Below are 12142 nucleotides of genomic sequence, written 5' to 3' on the forward strand. Positions count from 1 at the left end.
AGCCGAGGGTTCTTTGTGGCCTGCCTTGTGCGCTGAGATAAGCCATCAAGGCATGTTTCTATTAGAAAAGCTCTTGTAGATGGAATAGTCATTAGATAACACTAACAGGTTTAAAGGTTGCAGTCTTTGTGTTGGTTCAGGTTAAGAGGACAGGAACCAAAAGGGCTGCTGCCTTGGGTTGTTGTCTTTGAGGGGCAGAGAGGATTAAACTGCACGTTGCCATATTTAGTGCTCTTATTTATCATTTTTATTTCTTGCTGAATACTGATAGCTCTCACTTTTGACAATGCTTCTGTGCTTGCAAGAAGTAATTATGTGTTAATATGCATGCATCTGAATTAAATAATTAAGCTGCAAAAATAACATTCATTTGTAGTAATAACCTCTGTATTTCCAAGCTGGGTTTTCTTGGCTTACAAACAGCTGATCAGGTTTCTTTTTAATTAGAAAACAGCCTACAAAAAGATATCCTGAGAACTTGAAATTACATGTGCTGTTGCAGAGTGGGAAGAAAAATGATCCCTGCTGTATCTCTTTAGCTCCTGATTTCCAGATAGTTTCACTTGTGTCCCCCCCTCTGCTTTTTTTTTTTCCCCAGGGGATCTGGTATGACTGGTTTCTATTTTTCTTTTTCCCTCCTTTGAATGTTACTAAATGTCAGAATTGAGTAAGTGTACAAATACTTCTGCAGTAGGAGCAGAAATCGGGGTAGCGATTGAACATGGCCGGGGAGGGGTGAGGCACAGCAAGTGGAGCAAGTCAGACCGACCGCTGGGGTTGGCGTCAGGCTAATACTGTGTCATGGAGCCTGGTTAGAACTGCGTGTGCGAAACGAAATAATCATTTTTGGGGGACAAACAATGCCCCAAAGGGGTGGGTTAATTCATACTGTTAAAAAATAAATATAATGTCCACTTGAAAACTGGCTTTGTGAGGCCAGAGCTTCTATGCTGCAATGCACGAGATGTTTATTTTGAGCAGTGGAGCGACCGTTAAAATATTTAACATGTTGTTAAAATAATACAAATAATTTGGTAGCTTAGAATTCATCGCCTTTTTTTTTTTCTGATAGAGAAACTTCACTGTTGAAAATATGTTTGAAAGATTCCCCCCCGTTTCTATTTTGCTGTTTGTTTCTTTGAAATAGCTACTATTCACTGACTCCAGCGTGCCCATCTGTCATCTCCAGCATTTGGTATATTGTTTCCAAAGCTAGTTGTGATTTAACGTGGTATCTAAGTAGGGCAAGTAATGAAGGATACTGCTTAAATCCCTCTGAGAGAATCTGCAGGACATCTGTGATCATTTGCACAATTTGGTTAGTCATAACCCTGGGAAGAGAATGTGGAATCTCTTAAGAACGGTAATGTGCAGTAACTCCTGTTTTCAAGTGCATTCGCAAAGAAAACTGGCACCTTGGAATTGTCGCAAATGCTGTGGAAATCAGTACATTCATATTAAAGAGAACCTGCAAGATTCTTTTTTTTTTTTTCCCTTTTAAAGGAGAGGCTCATTTTTAAATAGAAGTGGACCAGATGTTTGTCAACTGGGATGCTTTAATCCATCTACAGATTTTATCTAATTCTTGTTGAATGTCCAAAACTGATTCATGTTTTTTAAAAGGAATAAACACCAAAACAGCAGCAACAACAAAACCCCCCAAATGAGTGCTTTTTGAGTACTGTAGCAACAGGCAATATTTTCGCTGAAGGGGAGAATGGAGTTTTGTAGCACAGGGAATCTTTCTGAGCTGACAGAAAGACACTTTAAAGCACTTGCCATTGCTGTGATTTCTGCAAGACTGAATTTGGCATGTGACTGTCTGCAGCTTTCATATATAAAGGTGTAAAAAAAAAAAAGTAACACTTTATGAACTAGGGGACACTTCTTTTGTGTGCACATGGTTCTAAAATAAATAGTCTACCACAGAAGTTGGCGCCTTGACACCTCTGAGCATAGTCTGCTCTGTAAATGACATACATATTTAGAAAGTTGGCTGACAAAATAGCATGTCTAGGAATTTCTGTGCAATGAAGGATGTAAATGTGAAAAACAAGATTCTGACAGACGTTTTATATTTTTAGGAAGATTGAAGCTTCAGGTTAAAGCCCACAAAATCATGCATGTTGGAGAGCAGATACAGAAAATACTTTTCAAGAGGAAGCTTTTAAATTAATTGGATAAGAAGCAGCAATTATGGTAAAAAGAGCTGTTCAGGAATGAGATCAGATCGCCCCTCCCTCCCCGCCCCCCCCCCCCCCCCCCCCAACCAACCCCAAACCGAACAACCCAAACCCAACCGCTATCAGCAGAGCACAAATAACAGCTTCCTAGTATGTCAGCATATTTTTAGTTGCATCATTGCCCAGAGACTTTTCTGTAAAAAGTTACTTGCACATCTTGGTTGTAAATGGTGATTTTTTTTTTTTTTTTTGTTGCTGTGTTCCGCATGTATGGAGGCACCGAGTCGTGCCATGTACGTGCGTTCTACGATTCAAATGATGAAGGGCAGTCAGCTTTGTGGAGCGTGTGCTGCTTTCCGTTTTGAAAGATATGAGTCTGATAATTTTTAAAGATACGTACATTGGCCACGTTCATCTTCCCTGTCACTTATAATTCGTTTAAAATGCCTATTTCATAAAATTTAGTTTTTCGAAGTTAAAAGCATAGAAAGTTGGTGTATGCAATGGCTTCAAACCTACGCTTATACACATCATTTGGATTGATTATCTGTTGTTTTTATGATCTGTTTTGGTTCTAGTGCTACCTTCATACTTTTTATCTGTAGTTTTTAAATATACATTATTTTCGTTTCTGAAGTATAATGAAAAAAAAAGCCACTTTTCTGTGTTGTGAAAACCCCTGTAACTTCTTTTTCTTTGTAATCTTCCCCTCTGACAGTGCCTCACAACTACCTGATCAACCTAAAGAAGTCAATACCGTTCCTGTTGGCAGGTTGCAGTGCAGGGCAATTCATCATTTCCCTGAAAACTTCTTAGATTCAGCCAGCCTCCTGAAATTCAATCTTATTCCCCGTGTTCTTCCTGATTGTGAATCTGATTTCAGGGGAGGAAATGTTGTTGTTCTCTTTCACTGTGCAGAGTAACTGCTAACCTCTGGCATAAAACACAGTGAAGGGAACAACTAAGGCATTCTGTGAGTCTGAGAACAAAGTTTCAAAACGGGGAAATGAGTACTTTCCCATCAAATTAAAATGCTTGAACTAGCAAAAAGCTCCAGACTGTATGTAGATGTTACGCTTTCCTGAAGTATGGGATTTTTGAGTGATGAGGTGATAAAATACTGCAAAACATAGTAACTACTTTGCCTGCCTTCATTGTGTGTTAATGTGTGAATATTCCTAATAAGCTCTTGTGTAATCCCCTGCTATTCTTTTTTTTTTTTTTAATGCATATTGGGGAACTTGGGTGTTTGCAGTGAAGCTTACAGGAGAGAGAGCAATAAGCAAAATCTGCTCTTTGCGTTGACTGAATGATAAACTGGGAGGGTCTTTTGGGAGGAGGAGAGAGAATGAGGTGGTCCCTTAGGGCAGCAGGTGGGAAAACCTCACTTCCAACCACTAATTTCTTCTATCCAAGTGTATGAGAATGCTTTGTAAGTGTTGACCTTAGCCTCATCCCCACGCTGCTAAAAGCCCTGTGCTGTTCTACGGTACAATATGAAACCGAGACAGGGAAGGTAGGGGATTGCATCACCATCTCCTTTACAGTCTTGGCCTAATTCGAGATAAAGCGGTGACCCTCCAACTCACAGCCCTCTGATGCCAAGGCAATGAAAACATTAGACAGTTTTGATCGCTCCCTTTTTGTTGTAATGTAACCTCAATGCATGGATACGCAAAGGATATTCCTCCGTGCAAAACTGCTAGACTTCCAGAGTTCTTGCTGCAAAACGGTCCCCTCGTAGCAGAATCGCTGTGCGGTTACATATGAGGCTGTATCCGTTCGTTCATCATTTGCTACCTTTGTCCTCTCCATCACTAGCTCTTTTTACCAAGATACAGTAACTTGTTTCCTTTTCTCGGATCTCTCCGTTGGCTGCTGGTTGTTGTTTGGACTTCTGATGATTCGGTTTGTAGACAGGCATTTGTAAGCATCATCCCTGGCAGAGCACGGTGTAGATTTCTGGTCCTTCTCCTCCCCCAGATGTAACTTGCTATTCAAAAACACTGCCACCAACAAAATCCAGTACTGTATTTTGTAGTCCTCCTTCATGGTTGCATGTACAGATGTACTAATGCCTCCTTTACAGTGCTCCTTGGAATGTTGGGTTATTTGAAAGACACCCGACTTTAGCGGCACAAACCAAGAAAATTGAAGCATGAGCTTTGGATGCTTGTTGTAAACCGTCCGTACATATAAGTGAGTAGTTTTCGTGCCACAAAGTGATGCTTTCTGAGTGTGCTCTCAGGGCTTTGTGTAACACGGGAGGGGTGCTTTCTCCTCTCAACTAAGCACTGCGAAGAGAATTTCCAGAGAAATGCTGTGTTAATGTTTCCATGTTTCCCGTTATTGTTGCATGCAGTTCTTGTTAGCACTAATAGAATTTATGAACTCTTAGCAAGAGGGTAACAGAACATTTACTTGTTGTTTTGTTTTGGGTTTTTTGTCTTCAGAATTCAGAGAGACTATTCATAAAAACTGTGATGCCCAGAACTTTATTTCAGGAGAACAGAAACGTCTGCAACCATGTTTTTGGAACAGCAGGCAGCAGAAATCGGTGTTGCCTCTCAGACTTTGTCCTTTGGATTTTTTTCATGCATTAGACAAGCTTGTTGTCTTTGACTGCAAACTTGTTATTAAAAAAAAAAAAAAAAGTATGCGTAGGTTTCTCCTGTACAGCACAAGTATGCTCAGTATGTTCTTGAATGTTTTTTGAGGCATTCAGTGCAGAGAGCACATGTGGTAGTGGTGGATTCCTTAACAAACTTTTTTCTGGCACAATGCTGCCACTAGCAGGTTTTTTGTGGTATTACACGTGTTTTTAATCAAAGGCTTCAAGGAGTGCATTTAATGGAAAGATTTTGATGTTGTTTATTAAGCAGAAAGGGTGGAAATTGCCGTAACAACTAGGCTGATGTGAACAGGAGAGATGGTAAGAACTTTCTGGTCCGGTAACCTGGGATTTAACTTTTACATGTAAATGTTTTAAGAGCAGTCTTAGAAGGGTCTAGAGAACTGTAGTCCAGAAAAAACAAATGGCGTTTGCAGTTGCCTCATTCCAAAAGAATGTTAATTTCCCTTTAGGCCTTCCTCTGTTTCTTCAAGTGTTTTGGAGCAGTAGGAAGAGTTGACTACCAAGGGCTTCAGAGAGAGACTGAAGCAGAGAGTCTGTAACAACTGGATCTAAAAATCCTCTTTTTAAGTGGTGTTTATGCTTCGGTTTCCTTCGAAGATGGAACAAACTGGTAGCTGGATTCTCAAATGAAAAAGGAGCACTTGAGGAAGATGGTTTTGTGGAAACGTTGCTGTTGGGTTTGTGATGTACGTGAGCAGTCCGAGCCTATAATTATTGGGATTGAAGTGAAGCATCCCATTCTTTTGTGTAAAGGAGTGTAACAAAGAACATCTATGATTATGTCTGAATCCATCTGGCCTTGGGGGGGGCGGGGAAATCTGGTATCTCTTGGTTACAACTGTTAAGAATGGTTGCATTGAATTCTGTTACTGTTGGTATTCTTTTTCCTGTGTTTGGCCATAAATACTTCTTGTTTGTAGAAACTAGCAGACTAAGGTCATGCTGCATAAGGCCAAAAATTCCAATCCTTTTTGGATCCTTGCCTCTTCTTTTCCTGGGTTAGTTTTTGTGAGTGAATAGATTAATTAGTATTTGCTGGTCAGATATATAGAGAGATACAACTGCATGATGATGCAGTAGGTTGTTGTTGCCTTTGTCTAGTTTGAAAGTCAATGTCATTAGCATGTTGCCCTTGTTTCACTGTCATAGAAATATGTTTTCCTCCCTTTTGGGTCTTAACTCAGGTTTTCTTCAGTGTGAAAACAAATATTATACTTTAGAAGATTGTGTCAGATGTGGTCTGATTTCCTTTTTAGTAATGCCTTTAGACCTTCTTTTTCAGAGTAAACGGGACCACCTCCTTATGAATGTCAAATGGTACTATCGCCAGTCTGAAGTCCCAGATTCAGTCTATCAGCATTTGGTTCAGGACAGACACAATGAGAATGGTAAGTTAGGCTCTGTAGAGTAAGGCCTTCTTTACTTGTACTCTGAATTTTAAGTTTTAACAGTCCGGAAAGCCAGAACGCTTTTGCATAGGGATATGACGCAAGGACTGTTGATGAAAACAATATATTAGAAGATGGATGATAGTGTTTCTTACCTGCCTTGTTTGTTCTAACTAGTGTATGTCCTGTAACCGTAGCTATAATCAGATGCATTTCAGGTATGGTTTAAATACTGTGCTGTATTATACTAATGCGTTAAGAGAGAATAGAGAAGAAAAATAACATTGGATCCTTTGTAGGCCTTCTGGACAGTGTACTAATACCTAACTGGCTGAAGACCAAGTTGTCTGAAGAAATTGTGAATCTCTCCTATTTTTTGTGATTCTGCCATAGTGTCATGAGAACTACGTTTTTTCCATTCATGCTACCTTGCATGTATGAATACTCACTGTGATTAATATTGCAGTAAGTGATGTAACTGAAGCACTCGTAGCTGAGTTTCCCCCTTTTCTCCTTTTGCAAAAACAAGTGTGATCTTGGGTTTAATAGAAGCAGAAGAAACTTTAGTACGTATTCCAGTGTCATTTATCTCTTGCCTCTAGGGGAGACATAACATTTGCTTCTATTCTTACCAGGAAATTTCCTTGAGGCAACTGTTAAAATTCTGAAGATACTCCAAGGTGAATTGTGGTGATAAAAGTTGGTGCTTGAAATACGGAACACGGCAACTTTTTGGTGCATGACAGTACAAAGTTGAGCATACATTCTCCTTGTTGCAGGCATTAAGGACATTTTGCGTGTGCTTTTAGCAAAAGCTGCACAAATCTAACGTCTCTTACTAATTTATTTGAAACTTCTAACAATGGGATCCGTGTCAAAAAGTGAGCATTTTTGATAACATGGCTGCTTTTTTTATGTCACACTCTTGTGCATGTGGAGAAGTATTTTTGTGTTCTTCAAAGGTATTACAAAGAAGTCATGGAAAAAGTTGTCTTCCAGTTTTTCATTAACACTGAGAATTTTCTGTGTTTGAACATGAATATCAGTATTTATCTCAAAGCCAGAGCACTAAGCAGTTAGTACTGTCAAGCTTTTGTTGAAGATTTGAGATTAAATATGCAAAACAACAAAACCTTAAGCTGGACACCAGAAGTCAGTGATGAATTAATTTGCTTAGTTCCTTTCACCTAAGAGTGACCACTTCTAGTGGTCTAGTTGAAGATGTGTCATCAACTAACCCCAAAAGCTCTTCACCTTCAGCAGTTCTTTAGATAGGGCAAGGGCGAATTCATGTGTAAAAATGGGTGTCACGTTATTTCCATACCTCACAGGCCACGTACACAATCTGAATGTTTGTCATCTTAACACTGAGGAGTGTGTACCTAAGAAACATCCTCAAACTTTGACCTGTAGAAAAATACCTGCAAAATGGCCATGGTAGATGCTTTCAGACTACAGCTAATGTGTTGGTGGTTTTTTTGTTTGTGTTTTTGCTTTCTGGCAGACTCTGGACGAGAGCTCGTTATTACAGACCCAGTTATCAAGAATCGAGAGCTCTTCATTTCAGATTATGTTGACACGTACCACGCTGCTGCCCTCAGGTAAGTGACCGAGGATATGGTGCAGGGTCTCAGAGGTGGATGAGAAAAACCTTGTTGAGAGGTGCTTTTTCTGGTTTTGTGTGGGGATCATTAGCATACTGCTCAGCTTTCTCCTCATCTCCTGCAGTAATTAACTTGTGTTATCTGTTCTCATTCAAAAAGAAGCTGTAATTCTACAGTCTTGTTTTAATCTCGGTTAATCAATGTTGCTCCGAAGATATTGTTTCCCATCACTGCCAATTTAGGTTATTGCTAGTTCCTGCAGAAATCCTGCCCTTCCCTCCTCTCTGTTTGATTTCACTATTAACAACAGCGTCTCCTAGTAAAGCGACTGGTAGTATGTTGCCCTGATTAAATTGCGTTAAAAGCTTTTGCTCTGAGGCACTTGTCATTGTTGCAGCTCAGCTAAGAGCTCCGTTAAAAACTAGCAGTACGGACAGGACAGGAGGTAATGGACCCCCGTATTGTTCTCTGTGCTATCTGCCCTTCCGTGGAGGTTGCTGCTCTCTTTACCCACTAAGTTTTTAACTTACGTGGTGAACCTTTGACTAGGCTGAGGGGATATGCCATTACTTAACAATGTTTTCAAATAGAAACAGCGAGGCATTATTTTTCAGCAGATTTTCAACATGCCAAACATGCATGGATATTGTCAAAATGCAAATTGAATAATCTCCCTGATAATAATGCTCAGATGGTGTTTCACTAGAACCATCTGGAGTCATTTTTTTGTTCAGAGTCACTTTGCTGAAGCCACTTGCTTCAAGACAAACTAGCTGCAACTTCTGTTATAAGGGTGGGAAGAAGTCTTTGATTTACATATTAGACTTTTTTTATAAACTCGGAAAATTCCAGCGGTGTACTATAATCTCATGAAATTCCACAGTGCCTTTTCTGAGTTACAGAACGTCGCCTTCCAATTTTAAATTGGCATGCTTAGAAACAAGCTAGCAGGAGGTTGGCTGTCTTGATGGAACCAATCTTGGAAACCTAACTGTCTGCTTAAACAGAGCGAAACTGAACTGTGTGTATGGAATTTTCCCTGGGAGTATTTTAACTTCTCTTCTACATCCTTTCTGTTTTCTTCGTTAAAGAAAAGATAAAAATGGAATATATGTGTATACCAAGCAAACTTGAAAAATAACCTTCTCTTCTCCCCTTTCAAAAAGAGTGGAGGCTGCTGAAAGACCAAACTGATCGCTTTCTCAACCTGTCTTGTGTTTTATCTGCCGTCTTTTTGCTTGGAAGTGCATACCGTGGGCACCTTTCAGATCATATGGCATATGGTTTCACTGTTGTTTTGTTGTGTTCTGGATTGTTCATACTTTTAATAATTCTTACAGGCTTGTAGATGGTATCTACGGATGCTGATAACTGAGAGAATATACTTTTGCAGAATAAAGATTATATTTTTGCTGATTCTTTTCTAGCAAACTGTGATTAATATACATCAGTAATTTTCAGTGTACAAGAACATAAGGGTAATCGCACATGGTGTTCTTACAGTTTGAGAACATAGAGCAGACAGAATGTATTGTGATGCATGAAAGGAGGGTTAACATGAAATTCTAATTTATTATGAGATTATTTCTCTGCCCTCTGCAAGCAAATAGCTCTGGTCACACAATGACCACACAAACTGGGAAATAAAACCAGGGGTTGTGACTACCAATCTTCTGCTCTAGGCAGTGGAAAAATTTAACTAGAGGATACTTGTAGATCCCTGTGGAAGTGTGTCATAAAAGTTTTTATGTCCTTTTTACCTATATGGTAAATCTTTGTGGTAATATGTAGTACTATTTGTCTGAAATGCTATGAACAAGATATACTGCTTTCATGAATATAGATAATACAAAGCTTATCTGGCAAACACTTATTAACTGTCAGAGGAATTATTGAAAGGAAACGAAATATTTTTCCCCAAAATACTTTTAAAATGTGAATTTAATGTGAAATATCAAAACAAGTACCCTTTTCATTTTCTTTCTTTCTTTCTAAATGACTAAACTAGGAAACTAGCTTCAGCCACCAGGGGTAAAATAAATATGAGTGAACGAGTTTGTCTTTCAGTATTTCTGTGTGACGTCTCAATTACGGACCTTGTTGATGTTCCATTACAACCTGGCATGACCTGTGCAAAATCCAGTGTTGCTCTGTCCTTCGCCAGAAAGGCACTTGACTGAGACTTAGGCAATCATGGGGACAATTACGCAGCCTCAGCTCGCAGGGTAGCCGTATTGATTTTGTCTTAGAACAGTCAGCAACTGTATTCATCCTTCTGGTGTGTTTTTTCCTCACCTGTAGTTGATGGTGTGTATCGGAGAGCTCATGTTAGAAAAGCCACGTTCTTAGGGGCTGTTGATTGGTAAGCCTTTTTGAATTGTTTTACCATGAAAAGATTAGGAAGAGAAGCAAGCTTAGCATTTCAACTTTCTAGTGCAGTTTTCCAAGTGTGCGGTGCTTTTAAGCTCTGCTGAGAAGGCTAAGCAAACAGATCCAGTATTATTACAGGCAAAATAATTATTCATCTTGGTGTACTGGTGGCAATAGCTCTTTTCATTCAATTTTAACCAAGACTGGCAAACCTTTTCACAATGTTAAATAAGCCCCATAGCAGCTTATTTATAGTAGCAAATACTATTCTGTAAATACAAGTGAAAAGAGATGCTATCTGTATTAACGCTAGAAAGCTTGACATACTGAAAAAGAGCAAAATCTTGTGCTTTGTTTATTGCATTGAATCAGGTTTAGATTAAAAAGCACTAACTCTTTGGCTGTCGGGCCCATTTGTCTCTGCCCGCTTCTGATCTGATTTACTTGGCGGCAGAGAACTGCAGTGCACTGAATGGCAAAACGCGAGCAGCGGCTGGACGTTAACAGTCCAACAAACCCAGGAGGAAATGAGATGCAACTTCTTACAGCTAGTCTTAATGCTCATCCTGAAGGGTAATGGCTTCAGCAACAAACCGTATTAAAAAAAAAATATTAACGGTCTGTTGCAGAACAAGCTAATAAATCTTCTTTTCTCTTTTTTCTCTTATTTTAAATGTATGTGTTTTACTCTCATGTATGAAAGTAGAAGGAAGAAACTTGTGTGTGTTTGGAATTTGCATTGTTAGGATTGCTGTCTTGCTAAAACCAGCATGGCTTTATTATTTTTTGTTTGGAAGTGTAATTAAACTGAAGTTTTATTTAGCTTTCTAAATAAAAAGCTGACTTCCCAAATAATATGAACAGTAGAATTTTTGAAGCTTCCTTAAAAATGTAAGTGTAATAGGACTGTAAAAAAACTGAAAAATAAGACATTTTCAGGACTGTATTTCTAGGGTAGAAAATTAAATTTGGGCTCCTCAGGACTGTGTGCTGGCTGAATGAAAATTAATGAATGTTTGTAGAACACCATCTGAGACATTGTAACTGAATTTTCTTCCCTCTCCACCATGGGGAGAATCTGCATGGTTATTTGTTATAACAGGCTTATATTTATGAAGTTTTAGATGTTTATGAGAACACAAGGATGTCTGTGGCTTATACACAGATTGCAGTGGCACTTAATTAACATAGCTGTTATTCAAGGTAGAATTCTAATACCATTTTCCCCTCTTTCTTTCAGAGGGAAGTGTAATATCTCCCATTTCTCTGACATATTTGCTGCTAGAGAGTTTAAAGCCCGAGTGGATTCATTTTTCTACATACTGGGCTATAATCCAGAGACAAGGTAAGTGAAGCGACTTTTAAAGGCAAGCTTTACCACTGATCTGAGCCTGTAGCAACAGGAAAACTACTCAAAGGGAGAGAAGTTAAAATCAAGTATGATCTGATAGGAAGGTGGGGTGGAAGAGCATGCGAGGGAGAAGCTCCCTCTTCCTGCAGAGTGTATGTAGAGGAGAAAAATTAACAGCAGATAACGAAGTTGTGCAGTGAGTCATGATATCCGGTTGCATCTCTGGGTAAATAACATACTGCTTCAAAACAGGTTTTTAGAACTGTGAAATTTTTTTAAAGGTTGCAAACATTAGCAGGAATTCTCAGCTGTCTCATTGGCTAAATGCACACCCCAGAAAAGACTTTAAAAGATACCTTCACGTCTTCTAGTAAGCTATGTTGAATTTTACACACTTCTAAGAAATCAGTTTAAGTTTGTAAGTGTGGGAATTCATGCTTTCATATGTAAATACTCATATAGGGTCCTATATCAACAATTCCTAGTTTATGCTTTGCTGGCCTGGAGCAAATTAGAGGTACAAAAAGAATTTTTTGGGGAATTAATACATATTTGAAGAAGGTATGTTCAGCATGCTCTTTCATTTCACAGTTGTCTCAGTCTGCCTGCGA

The 12142-nt window shown here is 39.0% G+C and overlaps 1 protein-coding gene across 8 annotated transcripts in view; it reads left to right on the plus strand.

Moving 5' to 3' along the window:
- The window catches only part of RERE (arginine-glutamic acid dipeptide repeats), a 259220-nt gene that overhangs the window by 124828 nt on the left and 122250 nt on the right, over nucleotides 1–12142 (plus strand). For 7 of the 8 annotated variants that reach the window (XM_075520190.1, XM_075520186.1, XM_075520189.1 and 4 more), the window contains 3 exons: nucleotides 6101–6206; nucleotides 7711–7807; nucleotides 11421–11525. In XM_075520190.1, coding sequence (XP_075376305.1) covers nucleotides 6101–6206; nucleotides 7711–7807; nucleotides 11421–11525 — 308 coding nt within the window. Of the gene's footprint in view, nucleotides 1–6086; nucleotides 6207–7710; nucleotides 7808–11420; nucleotides 11526–12142 lie in introns of those variants that run through there. The other variant, XM_075520192.1, reaches the window with a different exon arrangement.

Source organism: Mycteria americana, chromosome 18 (genome assembly GCF_035582795.1).
Source record: "Mycteria americana isolate JAX WOST 10 ecotype Jacksonville Zoo and Gardens chromosome 18, USCA_MyAme_1.0, whole genome shotgun sequence".
Taxonomy (NCBI): Eukaryota; Metazoa; Chordata; class Aves; order Ciconiiformes; family Ciconiidae; genus Mycteria; species Mycteria americana.